This window comes from Oncorhynchus keta, chromosome 20, assembly GCF_023373465.1.
Source record: "Oncorhynchus keta strain PuntledgeMale-10-30-2019 chromosome 20, Oket_V2, whole genome shotgun sequence".
NCBI lineage: Eukaryota > Metazoa > Chordata > Actinopteri > Salmoniformes > Salmonidae > Oncorhynchus > Oncorhynchus keta.
The window spans coordinates 2,870,587-2,891,569 of NC_068440.1; the positions used below are offsets into that span (position 1 = coordinate 2,870,587).

The window sequence follows — 20,983 nt, forward strand, 5'->3', positions numbered from 1 at the left end:
AATGTTGGCAAAGAGATTTATTTATAGACTAATAGACTTGAAACAAATAGCCAAACCGAAAACTGAAGATATTACTAGTGCCTACCGTTTTCTTCTATGCTTGATTCCCCCCACTCTAAACAGAGTAAGGGAACAAATGTTATCCCTCACCTTGGTAGCCCCTCGATGACCAGAAGTTTTGGTTAGCGGAGATTCTTCTGCTGCTTTACAGGAGATTCTTCTCCCGCTTTACAACGAGCCCTGGCAACCACCGTTATGGAAGGATCTTTTGACCCACGCGAACGGGGAGATTTCCCACCTTAACACAGGATCCATGGCCCCCTGGGCCTGGCCTGAGAGATGATAAATCTGAATGCGCATTTGTGAGAAGTGGTGTGACCAGAAACCGTTCAATGTAAAGGTCTTTTCAGCTGCTATCTCTGCCTGTTATATAGGTAATCTTCGACAATAACACAGTAGCGAAACATCCTCTGTTATGTTGTTTCATGAAGGGAGAGCTTCGCTTACACCCAGTCTCCACGCCTCTAGCTCCAATCTGGAACATGTCTATTGTGCTTGAGGTGAATTTTCAGCAACCTTTTGAGCCGCTGGAGGGAGTTGAATATCTCTCCTTCAAGATGGCTTTGCTGATTGCCCTTACATCCGCAAAGCGACTGAGTGATCTGCACGTCCTGTCAACCTACAACTCGTGCCTACAGTTTGTCAAGGTAACATGGTTCAACACAATCTCCCATTCAATTAGTGCATATATGTACATAATGCATTTCAGCTAATTTAGTGTGTTTTTGTGAGACGAATTGAATGTGAGGTTGGGTTGCGTGGTTACCTAACCTTCACCTTTATGCCTAACAGGCTGACTACACCGCTCGCGTCACGCATCACAAATGTAGAAATCTATATTATTCAATTATTGCACCCACACTGCTTGCGCGCGCCCACGAGCATCTGCGTTGCCAAGGGCTAAAATAGAAGTTAGTTCTATTTCTGACGCAGATCGCGCTGCAAGTCCTGCCTCTCCCATCTCCTCATTGGTTTATAGAAGCAGGTACCAACGTGCCATCTCCTCATTGGTTAAACCCACGTGGGTGACTGAAAGACAAAATAGGTCAGTGGCGGTAATGCACCTAATTTATGAAAGTTGCCAATCGCAATATAAAGTCAAGAGAAGAAAAATTCTGGAAGGAGGAGAGATGACTAGAAACGATTCGGTTGACCATTTTATGTGTGGATTAATTGGAGGAGTACAGGACCTTGTGCATTTCAGGTAAAATAACAATTCAATGTTTATATCCTAGGACAAATTAGCTAGCAACAGCAAGCTAGCTAAATAGGACAAATTAGCTAGCAGGTGCAAGCTACCTAGCTAAATTCCCATAAATGTTTAATGCTTTTCGACCTGTCCCAAAATTAAAATAATTGGTTCAGAGTTTGTTTTGATATTTTAACCTGCGTGTCGTGATCGCGTTTGGTGTGGGGGGGCAAAATAAATGTATGCACGATGGCGCACGCGCGAAGCCGGTTTGGGTTCCGTGTTAGGTCAGCGGCAATTACGTTTGTTTCACCTTATGGCTTTCCACCCGCCGCCCTTCACTTCTAAGGAAGAAGGGTATCTCCACCATTTGTCCAGTACGCGATTCGCTCATTTACTTGGATCAGGGATGGGCAACTACCCCCTTTTGTAAGCCGCGGATCAATTTTCCCCCAAAAATTATAAATACAAAATTATTATAATTGTAACGCAGCGTGGTTAGGGTTAAACATCTTTAATCAAGACGAATACCGGGAAAAACATTACAAATATACAAAACAATACATGTGAAAACCAAAACAGTCCTGTGTGGTGAAACAAACACAGACACGGAAACAACCACCCACAACTCCCAACACAAAACAGGCTACCTAAATATGGTTCCCAATCAGAGACAATGACTAACACCTGCCTCTGATTGAGAACCATATCAGGCCAAACATAGAAATAGACAAACCAGACACACAACATAGAATGCCCACCCAGCTCACGTCCTGACCAACACTAAAACAAGGAAAACACACAAGAACGATGGTCAGAATGTGACAATAATAATACTTTTGAAACTCAGTCGGGGTGTTGAGAGTTAGAATAGTAGAATACATGTAACCAATGTGAAATGGCTAGCTAGTTAGCGGGGTGCGTACATACACAAGGTGCAATTTCGCTTGCTTGTTCATCAGCAATTTTTCTCTTGTTATGTCAGTCAGTCAGTCACTCAATGAGCTCATATCAGCTACATTGTCTAAGATTGGTAAATTAGTCTATCCGGCTATCTAGGGCCCCCATTAATTTTGTTAGTCACTCTCATTAAGATATCATATTAAAAACGGCAAACATTTCCCTCCACCCTTTGTCAAAATGTGTTGAATTGAAGGAGATTATATGTAAAACTGCTAATTTTTCTCTCCTCCCCATGGCAAAACTGTTATAATTGCATGAAATTAGTTATAAAATTACAAAATGTTCTCTCCGTCAAAATGTGTTGAATTGCAGAAAACTTGCTTTAAAACTAAAATAATTTAGGCCCAACAAAATTTCACTTAGGCTAGGGACTCCCTTTATTAAGGAGAGGGGCTCAACTCATTCACCACTCAACCTGGCTGTCTCCAAGAGACGCTGTGTGATTGGATACTTGTGACCCACTCATATTCTCATAGAACTAGGGTTACGCAACTTTGGACCTTTTTCTTTGCCTCCCAAACCATCTTCCTCACTGTGCATGGGGACAACATATACCTGCATCCAATACCAGGCAAGTTTACCACTCTTAGGGATAGATCGAAATTTACTTGGGGGAGGGGTGGTCCAAAAAGAGGAGGTTTTCTTTTGCTCTGGGGAGGTTTTGTTGTTTTTGGGGAGGAGCACAGGGGAGGGTAGTGTGTTTTTTCTCTGGTTTACATTTGCTTTTCTGCTTGTATTTCCCTATAAACAATGGCTTGACTTACTTTCGATATTATCCTAAAACAGTTTAGAAACATTTGTGAAGGTTTAGTATGGTGTTGCTATTATTAAGCTTTAGCTACTGCAGGTCTATGATATAAAGGCAGTGCGCCCAGGCCTATCAGAGTTACTCCTATAGTTACTCCGAAAAATATAATGCATATCTTTAAGCAAATTTGGATGGAAAATTAACAAAGTACCCTCCTTCTGTATGTCTACAGTATGCTGCAGTAGCCAGTAGCTGCAGTAGCCATCTAACATAAAGACATTTTGGTGTCGTAACATGCCACCGGCATATCTCTATCTCTATCTATCTCTATCTCGCTGGGGTTAGGCCTAAGCTTCTCTTCCTTTATATTGGCTATATGTCACGCCCTGACCATAGAGAGCCCTTGATTCTCTATGGTGTAGTAGGTCAGGGCGTGACTAGGGGGTGTTCTAGTTTAATATTTCTATGTTGGTGTTTTGTATGGTTCCCAATTAGAGGCAGCTGGTAATCGTTGCCTCTAATTGGGGCTCAGATTTAGGTAGCCATTTCTCCCACTTGTGTTTGTGGGATATTGTTTGGTTTTGTGCTTGTTGCACCACGTAGTGACGTTTTGTTGCTGGTTTATTGGTTTGTTGAAGAAGTTTCACTGTAATTAAATATGTGGAACTCAACACACTTCAACAGGCCTTGGTCCGTTTCGTACAACAATCGTGACCGAATATCCCACCATAAAGAGGGCCAAACAGTGCACGAGGTAAAGGAGTTTTGAACATGGGAGCAAGTCATGGGAGGACACGACCCTTCCTTGGCGGGAGTCGCAAAGGAGCATGGAAGGATAGTGACGACGCTGGGGACAGCGGCCACAGAAACCCCAATATTTTTGGGGGAGGGGGCACATGGAGCTGGCGGCTGAGCAGAGGGAAGAGCCAGAGACCGTCAGGGAGGCGATAGAGAAGTGGTCGGTCGACCCAAGGAGAGAGCCTGAGCCCGCCTGGGAGTCGATGGAGCAATGTGAGGAGGGATATCGGAGAATGATGTTGGCGAGTAGTAGGCTGCAGCGCAGGCGTGCTGAAGAGCGTGTCATCAGTCCGGTGCCATGTGTGCCGGCTCTCTGCACTCTTTCTGAAGAGCCAGAGACCGCCAGGGAGGCGATGGAGAAGTTGGGAGAGAGAGAGATGAGAGAGATGTTGTGCAGGTGTGTTCTGCATAACATTCGACCTGAAGATCCTGTCAGCAGTCTGGTGCCACCTGTGCCGGATCTACGCACCAGGCCTCCAGTGCGCCTCCCCAGTCCGGTACGTCCTGTGCCAGCTCCCCACACTCGCTCTGCAGTGCGTGTCACCAGTCTGGTGCCACCTGTGCCGGCTCCACGCACCAGGCTTGTGTTAAATGCTTGATAATGTACAGTGTGTGACTTCAACAGAGGTATATTTTCTGGGTTACTTAAATATTGACTGGCTTTCATCAAGCTGTCCACTCAGGAAATACCTTCAAACTGTAACCAGTGCCAGCAACCTGGTTCAGGTTATCAATCAACCTTACCAAGGTAGTTACAAACAGCACAGGAATGAAATCATCAACATGTATTGATCACAGTTTTACCAATGCTGCAGAAATGTGCTTTAAAGCAGTATCCAAATCCATTGGATGTAGTGATCACAATACAGTAGCCATAATCTAGGAAAACCCAAGATCCAAAGGCTGGGCGTAATATAGTGTATAAGAGGTCATACAAGTGGTTTTGTAGTGATTTCTATGTTGATGATGTAAAGAATATTTGCTGGTCTGTCTTGTGTAATGAGGAGCAACCAGATGCTGCCCTTGACACATTTATGAAATGTCTTATTCCAGTTACTAATAAGCATACACTCATTATGAAAATGAATGCAAAAACTGTTAAATCCCCTTGGATTGATGAGAAATTCAAAAATTCAGCCAGGTCACCCTTGATACAAGTCAGTATTTGACGTTCATCCATGTCTGAGGACGTCGGGAGATGATGTGGAAACTGGCGACGAGGGGCAACAGTGAGTAAGTATCTGCCTCTGATTCCAAAGGTTGCAAGTTCAAATCCAGCAAAATAAAAACATTTTTATAATGTTTTATTTACGCCTGTCGCAAACCTTATGCTTTTGAACACACCGATTGCGTCATTGCATCACTGCTGCTTAACATTTTGCACAGCTGGGCAGCTATACTGATGCAGGTACCTTTTGCACAGCTGGGCAGCTATACTGATGCAGGTACCTTTTGCACAGCTGGGCAGCTATACTGATGCAGGTACCTTTTGCACAGCTGGGCAGCTATACTGATGCAGGTACCTTTTGCACAGCTGGGCAGCTATACTGATGCAGGTACCTTTTGCACAGCTGGGCAGCTATACTGATGCAGGTACCTTTTGCACAGCTGGGCAGCTATACTGATGCAGGTACCTTTTGCACAGCTGGGCAGCTATACTGATGCAGGTACCTTTTGTACAGCTGGGCAGCTATACTGATGCAGGTACCTTTTGCACAGCTGGGCAGCTATACTGATGCAGGTACCTTTTGCACAGCTGGGCAGCTATACTGATGCAGGTACCTTTTGCACTGGTCGCATGCGGTTGGACACATGGAGGAGAGAATCATTTTCACAGTATCCTCAAAACCATGTCTTTTTGACACAACTGCTTGACAGTTACAGGGACATAATCACAAAAAATGCTGCTTGGAGACACGTGTCCACGATAGTAGGATTGCCAGGTCAGTTTAGTAGTGAGCTTGTGCTAGATGTGGCTAACCTGGCTTGCTAACCTAGCCAATGAGGTGTGTGTGTGTGAAGAAATAGTCATATAAATGAAGCTAGTTACTACCCCTGATAACTTTCCCAAATAATCATGTTTGAAAGAGTGTGAATGTCAGATAAATAGTAATAGAAATGGTAGATACTACTGTACCCCTGATAATTTGGTCAGATAACCGTGCGTGTGTGTACAGTCGGTGACATGTCCATGATAGCTATCTAATAACTATAGTTATGCTAGGTAATGGTTTGGCTTATCATGTTCACGTCTATGTAGAAGAAGACTGTAGGAAGAAGTGGAGAGGACTCAGGGACAAGTATCAGAGAGAGAGAAGGGCAGAGAAAGAGAAGAAGAGGTCTGGGTCAGCAGCTTCAGGTCAGCAGCTTCAGGCCAGTAGCCTTGGCACTTCTGCCACAGTCTTTCTTTTCTGGATCCATTTATTGTGCCTAGGGCAACGAGTGGCAATTTTACAGCCAGACCCTCTACTCCGTCATCCACAAGTGTTGACGCCACCGGTGCATCAAGACCCTCAACGTCATCTACAAGTGCGACCATCGCCTCCACCGGAGGAGCGAGACCCTCTACAACGTCTACATCATCCACGAGTATGACCACCACTGGTGCAGCCATGGAAGATGATGAAATGGAGGAAGCACCTCTGGATCTATGACCACCTGAGATTATTATGAACCTCACGGAAGGGACCACTGAGGACCTCGTTGAACAGGATGTGGCCGTGGAGACAAACAAGGAGAGAAACGAAGAGGAACAACGTCACACCAGGCGTCATCGGAGGTACCAGCCCCCAGATCCACTCAACTCATTTCAGCAGAGGCTCCTCCAAGCCGTCGAGAGGGATGCAGCCCAACCTGATGCACACAGGAAGGAGGATGAAGAGACCCTCTTTGCCATGAGCCTGATGTCAACACTGAAGAGGCTGCCTCAGCAAAGAAAAGCGGTAGTCAAGGTTCAAATGTATCAGCAGCTTTTCCAAACCGAGTTCAATGGTAAAAAAATGTTTTCTCTACATCACAGGTAGTGTCATAAGTGTTGCGACAGTGAAGCAAAGTAGGCTACTAGCCTACTCATGTAGGCTAATTGGTATTTCAGATCAAAGTATTAATATGAGGCAAATGTATAGCTGTTGTTTCTAGGTTAGAAAATATCCCAAAACAACAGTTTGCTGTCTAAATATTTGCCTGTCATATTCATCTTTTGATCTGAAATACAAATTCCACGAGTAAACAGCGAGTATTACCAACTTTGCCGCACTGTTCCAATATTTATGCCACTAACTACACTATACAAGCAGTATTTAGGTAATATAACACCATAAAAGGTGAGATTTATGTTGTTAAGCTTGTATGTGTTGTTTTTCTCTTCCCCTCTGGAGATGGAGTGAATTTAGCCGACCAGCTCACAGGAAGAGGAGAGGAGTTGCCGGGGCCAACCAGCTCACAGGAAGAGAAGAGGAGTTGCCGGGGCCGACCAGCTCACAGGAAGGACAGGAAGAGGAGAGGAGTTGTCCTAGTTGTTGTTTTCACCTCTCTCATTGTACCTTTCTTTTCACACACATGTCAGTTCCGTTTAAATTCGGTCAATTCATAAAGTCATTTGTTTTTAAAGTCTTAGGATAGCATTCATTATTAGTGTTACATAGATTTCTGATTTGACAGAATTGAAACTCACACACCGGAGAATTCCCAGATGCTCTTGTTGGTCTCCTACAAGACAAAAGGTGAATATATTTATTTCATTTAAAACCACTTGAAAACCAGGGTGTTGAAACTGTTTGTGAAGTTAAGTTCTATCGACTGGTCCATGACGTCCAGGGGCCATTTGTTTGTTTAGCTGTGTTATGGCTACATATGATTTCTTGTTCCAGAGAGACACACACTCCTCTTCTCCACTCCTCTCTGTCCCTCAGATCTCCAGTTACCTGCCCTCTCGCTCTTTATGGCCATGCCTGAAGTTCCCCTACTACGTCTAGGCTTCATGAGTAGTCCCTGTATCAGTCTGCAGTTGTGCCAAAAAGACATGCTCTACATAATCTTACAGATTACAGGCTACACATTCATTTAAAAAATATATGTTTTGTCACGCACACACATCTCTTTCAATAGTTCTATTTTTTTTAAACATTTTTACAACACACACCTATCATGTTCTTTCCTATTACTTGAATACTAATTAAATGATGTTTTCATAGTCAGGTGTTTCAGTTGTTTATTAATATCTCATTTAGACTTCATCTGCTTATTTCTTCCTTACACCTTTGCAGATCTAAGACGAGATGAAAGTAAAAACACATTCTCTTCCTAATTCGTTTTTTTCCCCCCACCTGTATTTTGTCAGGCCAGTGAACATGGTGGTAAACTGTACTATTTGTATGGACCCTAGGTTACCTAGGTTACCCTTTCCCTTTCCCTTTGTTATCATACTAACTGTATGTCGTATAACCTTAATTAGTGCTCCTGCTCACCTGGTGTACCATGCCAGGTGTGTATAATACAGACGTTAATGGGAGAGGGAAGGGTTAAGGTGTGGTCTTTTACTCCCAAATGTCACTTAAATATAGCTGCCAAATGAAGAGAGACAATGATACATAAAGTAATCTGGGGGAAAATGCAATTTTATGGACAATGGTGGATGGTTCTTAAAATAACCTTTGTTATGGGGCTCTTAAAAGACCTGTTTCACTCCACGGCATACTGCCATGGGACTTCACCTGCTGGCGATGAGTAGTAGGTGGTCAGCTTCACCCTCACCTGCAGTGCCTGCCCGGGGACGTTGTTGGCACCTGCCCTGGTGACATCAGGTTGGTGACCATTTGGCGTGGCCATCTCCACCCGGAGCAGCTCCTGGAATTACCTCTGCATGTAGTTGTGGAGAACTCATGTGGCCTTCACGCAAGCATCGACATTTGAGGGGCTGAGCCCAAGCACGCTCCAATACATTCTCCACCGGGCTGCCAGAATCCCAAAGGCGCATTCAACAACTAACCTTGCACAGGATAGTCGTTTGTTAAAGATCCTTACAGGTTTTGGCAATGGCAGCTGGCGTCCAGCGTAGGGCCTCATGAGGTTGGGTCTTAAAGGGAAGGCCTCGTCGCCGAATAAAACGTGGGGAACAGGACCCAGATCTTCAGCCCCAGGGAGTGATGCAGGTGGTGGAAACTCCAGGGTGCTATCCTGAAGTGCCTGGCCGAAGGCAGTGTCCCGGAGAGTCCCGCCATCACTGCCCTTGCCGTAAGCACCAACATTGACAACACGGAAATAGTAGATGGCATCTACGACAGCCAAGAGTACAACTGAATATGTACCCTTGTAGTTGTAGAATTACGAACCTGAGCACGGTGGAACCTGGATTACTACATGTTTCTCGTCAATGGAGCCAAGACAGTTGGGGAAATTCCACCTCTTCAGGAACTCGGCAGCGATGGCCCTCCAGTCTTCCTCCTTGGGGACAGGCATGTATTCACCAACCAGACAGTCCCAAATGGCTTGTGCCACAGAGGGGGCAATGCCTGCCACCGTGGACCGTCCAACTCGTAAGCTGAATCCTATGGTCCTGTAGTCTCCTGTCGCCAAGAATCTGAAAACATAATTCAAAATAATGATCAATATTGTGTGTAACTTGAATTCTACCCACATATTATATCTACTCACATAGCTACCTCGTTACAGTTTATTATGATCTACTAATTCAATTGTAATACTCATCAACCATCATTAACAATGCCGTGAAACTGTACAATTCAGTCTATGACTATATCAATAAACTGTAGCCCAGGCCAACTCTACTCTTAGAAAGAATGGTACTATCTACTTAAAAGGGTTCTCCGGCTGTCCCCATAGGAGATCCCTTTTTGGTTCCAGGCAGTACCCCTATTGGGTTCCATGTATAACATTTTCCCCAAAGGGTTATACCTGGAACCAAAAATGGTTATCCTATGGGGAAAGCAGGACACTTTTGGAACCTTTTTCTCTAAGAGTGTATGTGAGTACAATAAGAATGTAATGAATGACTAACTGTCTTGAACAACAATGGGTCCTGGAGAAGACTAGCCTACCTTCATCAGGGCAGAAGGCACCTTTCTTTTCATTTGGTAACATTGCATAATTAAACAAGGATTATAAACCAACTTTGGGAAAAGTTATAGTCCTAATGAACATTCTGTAAAAATACATCTGATGTCAAGTAGGGACTATTAATAGAGAGCCCTTTAGCTAGCTAGGTTGCACATAAAAACAACGTATCAAATATCAATCAATTATGGTATCAAAGGCTTTCAAAATGTACTAGAATGTATTTTACAGGAGACAAATCGCCAGCAGCCATTTGTCAGACAGCAGCTCTTCCCTGTGCTTCAAGCATTGAGCTGTTTATGACCTCAAGCCTATCAACTCCCGAGATTAGGCTGGTGTAACCGATGTGAAATGTCTAGCTAGTTAGCGGGGTGCGCGCTAATAGCGTTTCAAACGTCACTCGCTCTGAGACTTGGAGTAGTTGTTCCTTTGCTCTGCAAGGGCTGAGGCTTTTGTGGAGCGATGGGTAACGATGCTTCAAGGGTGGCTGTTGTTGTGTTCCTGGTTCGAGCCCAGGAAGGGGCGAGGAGAGGGACGGAAGCTAAACTGTTACACTGGCAATACTAAAGTGCCTATTAGAACATCCAATAGTCAAAGGTATATGACATACAAATGGTATAGAGATAAATAGTCCTATAATTCCTATAATAACCTCAACCTAAAACGTTTTACTTGGGAATATTGAAGACTCATGTTAAAAGGAACCACCAGCTTTCATATGTTCTCATGTTCTGAGCAAGGAACTTAAACTTTAGCTTTTTTACATGGCACATATTGCACTTTTACTTTCTTCTCCAACACTTTGTTTTTGCATTATTTAAACCAAATTGAACATGTTTCACTATTTATTTGAGGCTAAATTGATTTGATTGATGTATTATATTAAGTTAAATAAAAGTGTTAATTCAGTATTGCTGTAATTGTCATTATTACAAATAAATAAATAAAGAATTGTCCAATGAATCGGCATCGTTTTTTTTTGGTCCTGTAACGGTTTTCTTTTGGTGAAGGAGAGGCGGACCAAAATGCAGCGTGGTTATAATTCATGGTTCTTTAATAATGAAACCATACATGAATACACTACAAAAACAAGAACTGTGAAAACCCGAAACAGTCCCATGTGGTACAAACACTGATACAGGAGACAACCACCCACAAAACACAACACAAACCAGGCTACCTAAATATGGTTCCCAATCAGAGACAATGACTAACACCTGCCTCTGATTGAGAACCATATCAGGCCAAACATAGAAATAGACAAACTAGACATGTAACATAGAATGCCCACTCAGATCACACCCTGACCAAACAAAACATAGAAACATACAAAGCAAACTATGGTCAGGGTGTGACAGGTCCTCCAATAATCAGTATCAGTATCGGCGTTGAAAAATCATAATCGGTCGACCTCTAAACATCACTCTGAGATGCACAAAATTTTACCTTTATTTAACTAGGCAAGTCAGTTAAGGACAAATTTTTATTTTCAATGACAGCCTAGGAACAGTGGGTTAACTTGTCAGCTCGGGGGTTTAAACTTGCAACCTTCCGGTTACTAGTCCAACGCTCTAACCACTAGGCTACCCTGCCGCCCCCATATAACATTCAAAATGGGTGAACCTCGGCAGGGATTCCTTTAACAACTGACTTTCAGCATGCTTATAGGGAAGGGCATTCAACATCTACAGCACGTACAAAAATGACTGATGATTGGCTGAAATTGATAAGAAGATTGTGCGAGCTGTTTTTTTTAGACTTCAGTGCAGATTTGGACATTATTGATTATAATCTACTGCTGGAAAAAATACTTGTGTAATGGCTTTACACCCCCCGCTATATCGTGGATTGAGTTACCTGTCTAACACAGAGGGTGATATTTAATGGAAGCCTCTCCAACATAATCCAGATAGAGTTGGACATTCCGATGGCTGTTGTCTAGACCCCTTACTTTAGTTTTAGAATGGGTAACAAGTAGTAAGCTAGTACAAAATATTTTTTTAACTAAAAGCATTGTTTTAAGGGACAAAATATTGACTAAACCCTAAGCCTCAACTAAATATTGTAATTGAGCAAGTTGAGGAGACTAAACTGCTTGGAGTAACCCTGTCAAAACATATTGATGCAACGGTAGCTAAGATGGGGAGAGGTCTGCCAGTAATAAGTCATAAAGAGTGGCTTTCTTGACATTGCTAGCAACAAAACAAGTCCTACAGGCCCAAGTTTTTTTGCAACTGGACTATTGCCCAGTCATATGGTCAAGTGCAAAGAGGTTGGCAAATTACATTTGGCCCAGAACAGAGCAGCACGGCTGGCCCTTAAATGTACACAGAGGGCTGACATCAGTGACATGCATGTCAGTCTCTCCTGGCTCAAAGTAGAGAGATTGACTGTGTCACTTCTTGTCTTTTGAAAGGTTTTGACATGTTGAAAGCACCAAGCTGTCTGTTCAAACAACTAGCACACAGCTCAGACAACCATGCATATCCCACAAGACATGTCACCAGGGGTCTCTTCACAGTCCCCAAGTTCAGAGACTTTGGGAAACGCACAGTACTGCACAGAGCCATGACTACATCAAAATTTATTCCACATCAAGTAACTCATGCAAGCAGTAAAATCAGATTAAAAAAAACAGATAAAACTATACCTTATGGAACAACGCGGACTGTGAAGAAAAACACACCTGAAAACACGCAAGCACACACACTCTACACACGTACATTGTAATATTGTTGTATGGTGGTATTATACATTTTGTAATGTAGTTATGTAGTGGTGTGAAAATGTCATAGGATGTACTGTTTTATTTCTGTTTTTGTGTAACTGCCTTAATTCGTTTGGACACCAAGAAGAGTATCTGCTGCCTTGGCAGTAACTTGTGGAGATCCCTAATAAATACGATACTCTCATCCAAAGCGACTTCCAGAAGCCAATAAGGGTTAAGTGAATTGCTCAAGGTCACACAGACAGAATTTTCACCTAGTCGGCTCTGGGATTCGAACCAGCGACCTTTCTGTTAGGCTACCTGCCGCCCACCGATATAGACGTTTAGGTGCAAAAAAATGGAAATTGAAAGTGATCTGGTGCAGTGAAAAAGTGACTTGTGAATTTGTTTGTTGTACTCAGTCAATTGAAAATGTACTTAGAGTATTGAAACATGATGCATTTTGATTATCTGTTTCGATTTTTATGCTAAGAGTTGGGAAAATGTACCACGTGAAAATTGCACCAAAGTGAGTGATTTCTTTTAATGACAAAACTGCTGATAATTCAAAAACAGCAAAAAATGAAAGATTGCTTTCCATTAGTTTCATTCCATAATACACGCGCCACACACTGTAGTAACTTAAGCTTAATTAGAACGAAGAAAAACACATATGTAAGGTTTAAGAATTCAACGTTACAGCTTCAACAATACACTGATCGACTTCCACAACAATAAGTATCTAATAAGTAACAAAATTAGTGTCTTTAATGCATTCTGAGACATGTGCTTCTCTCAAAATTTGAGGTGATAACTAAAAAGCCCTTGATTATGGATACTCAGTGCATTATTCTGATAGGAGGCAAAGAACTTGAGAGGACGACGTGACAGCATACCATCAAAACATGAGAAAAACAAGTCAAGCTGGATTAAACATGCAGTGTGAATGAAACACACATTTCATCAAACTGGTTTACTAAGACAACACTAATTTCATGATGTATAAACATACTAAGATTGGTCTTCATTTCAGGCTGGAGGATGTAAAGTCTTTATTTCGATGTAGGGGCTGTCTTCTGGTTCTTCGGAATCAGAATCAGAATGTGTCTTCTAGTTGTTCTAGTTCTAGTACAGCATGCGGCCCCACACGGAGGCCACCAGGGCTGCGCCGAGGGCTGCGGTGACAGAGAGCTTAGCAGAGGTTGCGCCGCTGATTGTGACTGGGTTACACTTGTTGGTGTCGCAGCAGGTCCTGACAGTGGTATAGGTGGCGCCCATGAGGGTGTCAACGGTGGTGTTGCACATAGCACCTTCCAGACAGCCTTGGGTGTTGAAGCCTAGGAAAGTACTGAGGGAGGGGAAGGCTAGAGAGAGAGAGAAGATATGAGGGTTAGAATGATGATGAACCTGATTCTGTGTGTGTGTGTGTGTGTGTGTGTGTGTGTGTGTGTGTGTGTGTGTGTGTGTGTGTGTGTGTGTGTGTGTGTGTGTGTGTGTGTGTGTGTGTGTGTGTGTGTGTGTGTGTGTGTGTGTGTGTGTGTGTGTGTGTGTGTGTGTGTGTGGGGGGGCAGGGATGGGCAATTGGTGAAATTGGCACTCCTTTTGTAGGCTTGCAGATCAATTTCCAGTTGGGGTCTCAATTTACTGTTGTCAGTCACTCAATTAACCATGTCAACTAACAATTTTTAGATTGGTAAATTAGCGGCTATTCCCATTGATGGAAGTTTAAGGAGAGGAAGAGATTTCAATTGACATAATATGTGCATAAGCTTTCCATTTAAATTATGTCCTTGCCTTACCTTTCGTTGTGGCTGGCAACGTGACATTCTTTCACTGTAGCTCCGAACAGTAAATATCAGTTTACATGTAGCCACTATCTAGTTAGCTCTAGTTAAGATCTAGTTAGCTCTAGTTAAGATCTAGTCATGGGATTTTCAGTTATTTTGACTGACTCTTGATCTTTGACTAATTTCGTTAATTTGAGTTAGTAGCACATAGGAATCATGATTCTAAAAGCCTCTCGTTCGCACGTCCATAGCGGGCTTATTGGAGCTTTCATTTGTTACTGAGACCTGTGAAAGTGTTTAAAAAAATGGAATTTGTTGATTGCTAGGCATACAAATAAGATTATTTTGTGATACATTTGAAACAAGGTCTATTTGTGGCCGCAACCGGACAAGATTGTGAACGACTCTTGGTGGAATGTATTGCTTGACTGCCGTGAGGATGATAAGCACAATATAACTTCAGCCCCCCAAACAACTAAAATTAACGAGTCACTCAGAAAAAGCGAATCATGACTCTCGAGTCAGTAAAAACAGTCGCTCAAAAATAAGGAATCATTCGCAAACTGCGATGTGCCCAGAGAATGTACTGCCACTAAGTTCATACTTTCTTTTGTCTGGGTGCTAAAAAGTTTTTCTTTTTAAATAAATAATGTGATGGTGTGATAAATAATGTGATGATGCAAAAATAATGTGATGTTGTGATAAATAATGTGATGGGGCAAAAAAATAATGTGATGTTGTGATAAATAATGTGATGGGGCAAAAAAAGAATGTGATGTTGTGATAAATAATGTGATAGTGTGATAAATAATGTGATGGAGCAAAAATAATGTGATGGTGTGATAAATAATGTGATGTTGTGATAAATAATGTGATGGGGCAAAAATAATGTGATGTTGTGATAAATAATGTGATGGGGCAAAAAAAGAATGTGATGTTGTGATAAATAATGTGATGGGGCAAAAAAAGAATGTGATGTTGTGATAAATAATGTGATAGTGTGATAAATAATGTGATGGAGCAAAAATAATGTGATGGTGTGATAAATAATGTGATGTTGTGATAAATAATGTGATGGGGCAAAAATAATGTGATGTTGTGATAAATAATGTGATGGGGCAAAAAAAGAATGTGATGTTGTGATAAATAATGTGATGGGGCAAAAAAATAATGTGATGTTGTGATAAATAATGTGATAGTGTGATAAATAATGTGATGGGGCAAAAATAATGTGATGGTGTGATAAATAATGTGATGTTGTGATAAATAATGTGATGGGGCAAAAATAATGTGATGTTGTGATAAATAATGTGATAGTGTGATAAATAATGTGATGGGGCAAAAATAATGTGATGGTGTGATAAATAATGTGATGGTGCAAAAAAATAATGTGATGGTGTGATAATTAGTGTGACGGTGAAAAAATAATGTGATGGTGTGATTATTAATGTGATGGTGCAAAAAAATAATGTGATGGTGTGATAATTAGTGTGATGGTGCAACAATAATGTGATGGTGCAAAAATAATGTGACGGTGTGATAAATAATATGATGGTGCAACCAAACCTCCCTTAGTAGCTCTGGCTACTGATGTAATGCATTTAGTTGAGGGAGTTAAATTGTTTAACTGCACAAGTTGACTGCTTGTGTGGGTATGGAGACCTGCGAGCCAATGTGGCCCCTCATTATGAGTTCAGATTTTTTTGTGGCCCCCAGTTGCCTATCCCTGGTGTGGGGGATGGGGAGTTTCTACCGAGCATGTTGTTCAGGTGAGCTGAATGAGAGGGGATGGGGTGGGTTGGGATTTGAGGAGGGGTTGAGTACTTACTAGCTTTTCCAGTGAAGCAGCGACTCGTGTTGGTTGTGCAGACATGATCAGCAGCATTTAGGCAAACTCCCACCAGGCCCACATCGCATTTGTTACATGTCAGCGACTCCACTGAAACACACAGCGTTGGGTGGGGTTAGACAATCAGATCACATGGCTTCACACACAACACACAATGGCTGAGTGAGAGAGGAAACATGACAATGATGAAATGTTAATTGTTTGTTTCTGTTAGACACATTGGAGGTTGTAAATACATCTGCCAGTACAGAATAAACAGGGGGCATCTTTGTGTAAGGTTGCGTTTCATGACTGAAGACCTCAGATGATTTGATGTGTGGTCATAGACATCTGAGCCCTTTGGACCACACCCTTGTTTGGTGTGCTATACACTACCACAGCAGTACAGGTATGTGGCCTTTATCATACATAATAATTCAGATTCACAGAAATGGCATGTCATTACATAATAGACATTACATGAATCAGACAGAATTGTAATTCCCGATCATCACTGCTGTCTACAACATCTTTCTTTGCAGGATTGTGAATGAAGACCCCTGACCAAATGTTAACTCCTACAGAGTAGGTCTCTACAAAGTTTCTGTAGCAATTTCTCTGACCAGTCAATTAACAATGACTTAGAAGTGCATTCAAAAGCATAGGGAAAGTGCTCTCTACCTTCTACACCCACTTCCGTGCTGTTGAATGCACCGCTAGCTAATGCTTACAGTTTCCACTAGCATTGCTACATGCTTTAAAAAACACTAGCCAGGAGATGCTGGACATTGCTACATAACTGGACTACAAACTCAAAAACTTTACAAATTAAATGACAACCCGAAGCCGAAAATAAACACAAAAAAGAGCCTCTAATAAAGTAGACTATCCTTTAGACTGAATAGAACGGACACGTATCATAAAACCTATGGATGAGAATTGTTGCAGGAACAAACCTGTAGCTTAAATTTACCCTGTCATGATAACAACTGAAATACAATATTGTCCAAGCAAATTGCATCCTCAGTTTTGTTTGTGAGCGAGTGGCAATGATGATTAATTAGACTCACCTAGCATAAAAGATGCAACAACTGCAAGGATTCCAAAAGCGATTTTGTTCATCTTGACAGAAGTGATGAGTTGAGATTTGATCGCAAAAAAAAAAATCCTTTCAAAGGTCTTATTTAGCAAAACCAACTGGTAAAGCCTGGGTCCAAAACATTGGATTTTATACTGTCAGAATTGGGTTGGGGCGAAAGGAGGAGGGGGAAAATGGAGTTCAACCGGTTTTCGGTCATCCTCTGAAAGGTGTGAATGTTTGGAATGAGAGGTATACTAATCTAAGTGGTTGAGGAGGGAGACGGTGGTGGGATGGGCGGAAGAAGGGAAAAGAGGGAGGTTTATGATTTACAGTATATAGGTGTCACTGAATTCCTCTGTTATTCAAATATTCAAACAAAGCCCATGTATGTCATCGCACAGCAACTGGTGCCAGGTTAACCTTATTACAAGTCAACTGACTGAATATCACCGTAGAATTTCCTTTCATATCAGGTGATAGTCACACTCAAGTGATGATGAGGTGAAAGTATACCATAGAATATACACTGTGCAACTCAGCAGGAAGAGTGGTTCACAAGAGAGCTAAGGATCCACTCAGGGTTGTTGATCAAAAACATGAAACGTATAGGCCTAACTGATAACATTCAATCATTGTGCATTTCAAACTGGTCACAGAAGTATATTTTAAGATGCAGCTGAAACAAATAGGATGCTCTACTACTATACAACAGGGAAACAAGGAAGGTTTGTTTGACACCGGATATTACACTAAAGAATGCTTCGAAAGCTTCGAAAAACCCAGCTCGTGAATACTTCAAATTTCTTAGCTGCCTTAAGACAGTATTCATACCCCTTGACTTTTGCCACATTTTGTTTTGTTACAGCCTGAATTCAAAATGGATTAAATACATTTTTCTTCTCACAAATACAGAAATATCTAATTAACATAATATTCACATGCCTTGAGTCAATACATCTTAGAATCATCTTTGGCAGTCTTTCTGTGTACGTTTCTAAGAGCTTTGCACACTTGGATTGTTCAATATTTGCACATTATTCTTTGAAAAAATTCTTAAAGCGGACTGTAAAATCTTGACCTCCATATTGGCTAAACGGCTGGAGGCAGTGTGTAAAGCGTCTGTGTGTTGCTGGTGAGATGAGTCTGGTGAGATGAGTATTGAAAGCAATTTTACTAAAAAATATCACAATACACGTTGTATAAATACAAGGACACAAATTCGGACCGCAATACAATAAACAATCACAAACAAACATGGGGAAACAGAGGGTTAAATAATGAACAAGTAATTGGGGGATTGAAACCAGGTGTGTAAGACAAAGACAAAGCAAATGGAAAATGAAAAGTGGATCGGCGATGACTACAAGGCCGGTGAGGTCGACTGCTGAACGGCGCCCGAACAAGGAGAGGGACCGACTTTGGCGGAAGTCGTGACACAGTGATTGCAACAATAATACATCCAGATCAAACAGGTTTCACTACTGGTCATCACCTACCTGACAACATATGTAGATGCCATTCCCCAACCAGTGTCATGCATGCCATTGGCATTGGATGCTAAAACAGACATGCCTGTCCCCAAGGAGGAAGACTGGAGGGCCATCGCTGCCAAGTTCCTGGAAAGGTGGAATTTCCCCAACTGTCAAGGCTCCATTGACGGGAAACATGTAGTAATCCAGAAAAACGGGGCGCCACATACCTGTACTGCTGTGGTAATGTATAGCACACCAAACAAGGGTGTGGTGCAAAGGGCTCAGATGTCTATGACCACACATCAAATCATCCGAGGTCTTCAGTCATGAAACACAACCTTACACAAAGATGCCCCCTGTTTATTCTGTACTGGCAGATGTATTTACAACCTCCTATGTATCTAACAGAAACAAACAATTAACATTTTGTATCTAACAGAAACGAACAATTAACATTTTATCAGTGTCATGCCCCCCCCCAAAAAAATGCTGCTGATCAGGTCTGCACAACCAGTACAAGTAGCTGTTTCACTGGAAGAGCTAGTAAGTACTCAACTCCTCCCCAAACACCAACCCACCCCACCCCCTCCTCTCATTCAGCTAACCTAAACGACATGCTTGGTAGAAACTCCCCATCCCCCACACAAGCAGTCAAATGATTTGTGCAATCACTTCATTTGTGCAGTTAAACAACTTAACTCTCTTAACCAATATGCATTATATCAGTAGCCAGAGCTACAAAGGGAGATTTGGTTCACCTATCTGATTCTGATTATTTTGAGTGACTATTGTTACTGACCTGAGAGTCATGATTTGTTTTTCTTAGTGACTCGTTCATTTACAACTGTAAAAACTCGATCATTAACATTTACAAGTTATTTACAACTATGACCTGGCCAAGATAAAGCAAAGCAGTAGGACAAATCAACAACACAGAGTTACACAAACAAACGTACAGTCAATAACACAAAAGAAAAGAAGAAGAGAAGAGTAGGGAGTTAGAAAATAAATAGGCCATAGAGGTGAAAATAATTACAATTTAGCATTAATACTGGAGAGATAGACGTTCAGATGGTGATGTGCAAGTAGAGATACTGGGGTGCAAAAGAGCAAGAGGGTAAGTAATAATATGGGGATGAGGTAGTTGGGTGTGCTACTTACAGATTGGCTGTGTACAGGTACAGTGATCGATCGATAAGCTGCTCTGACAGCTGATGCTTAAAGTTAGAGAGGGAGATAAGTCTCCAACTTCAGTGATTTTTGCAATTCGTTCCAGTCATTGGCAGCAGAGAACTGGAAGGAAAGGCAGTCAAAGGAAGTTTGGTTTTTGGGGATGACTAGTGTAATATACCTGCTGGAGCGCGTGCTACGGGTGGGTGTTGCTATGGTGACCAGTGAGCTGAGATAAGGCAGGGCTTTACCTAGCAAAGACTTATAGATGACCTAGAGCCAGTGGGTTTGGCGACGGATATGTAGTGAGGGCCAGCCAACGAGAGCATACAGGTCGCAGTGGTGGGTGGTATATGGGGCTTTGGTGATAAAACGGATGGCACTGTGATAGACTGCATCCAGTTTGATGAGTACAGTGTTGGAGGCTTTGTTGCGAAATAGGAAGTCGATTCTAGATTTAATTTTGGATTGGAGATGCTTAATGTGAGTCTGGAAGGAGAGTTCACAGTCTAACCAGACACCTAGGTATTTGTAGTTGTCCACGTATTCTAAGTCAGACCCGGCCAGAGTAGTGATGCTAGTCGGGCGGGAGGTTGAGGCGCAGCAATCGGTTGAAGAGCATACACTTAGTTTTACTAGCATTTAAAAGCAGTTGGAAAGCCACAGAAGGAGTGTTGTATGGCTTTGAAGCTCGTTTGGAGGTTTGTTAGTACTGTGTCCAAAGAAGGGCCAGATGTGCAGTTGAAGTCGGAAGTTTACATACACTTAGGTTGGAGTCATTAAAACTTGTTTTTCAACGACTCCACACATTTCTTGTTATTAACAAACTATAGTTTTGGCAAGTCGGTTAGGACATCTACTTTGTGCATGACACAAGTAATTGTTCTAACAATTGTTTACAGAAATATTATTTCACTTATAATTCACTGTCAGAAGTTTACATACACTAAGTTGACTGTGCCTTTAAACAGCTTGGAAAATTCCAGAAAATAATGTAATGGCTTTAGAAGCTTCTGATTGACTCAAATGATGTCAATTAGCCTATGGGAGGTGTACCGTGGGTGTATTTCAAGGCCTTACCTTCAAACTCAATGTCTCTTTGCTTAAC

General features: G+C 42.0%; 1 protein-coding gene across 1 annotated transcript; it reads right to left on the reverse strand.

Annotated features, from left to right (window-relative positions):
* Window positions 1–13,067: 13,067 nt before the first annotated feature.
* On the reverse strand, window positions 13,068–17,383 carry LOC118399155 (uncharacterized). Its single transcript, XM_035794982.2, has 3 exons — window positions 17,223–17,383; window positions 16,153–16,263; window positions 13,068–13,901 (listed from the first exon to the last, which is right to left on the reverse strand). Exons 1-3 carry the CDS (start codon window positions 17,272–17,274, stop codon window positions 13,663–13,665), a joined length of 402 nt encoding a protein of 133 aa, XP_035650875.1. The 5' UTR covers window positions 17,275–17,383; the 3' UTR covers window positions 13,068–13,662.
* Between the last annotated feature and the right edge of the window lie 3,600 nt (window positions 17,384–20,983).

Bases quoted from the DNA above. Each gene is read 5' to 3' on its own strand.
- LOC118399155 (XM_035794982.2), bottom strand. From the start codon at position 17,274: ATGAACAAAATCGCTTTTGGAATCCTTGCAGTTGTTGCATCTTTTATG. The intron at 16,264-17,222 runs GTGAGTCTAATT...TGTGTGTTTCAG, and splicing joins TGTTGCATCTTTTATGCTAG to TGGAGTCGCTGACATGTAAC. The intron at 13,902-16,152 runs GTAAGTACTCAA...CTCTCTCTCTAG, and splicing joins CTGCTTCACTGGAAAAGCTA to CCTTCCCCTCCCTCAGTACT.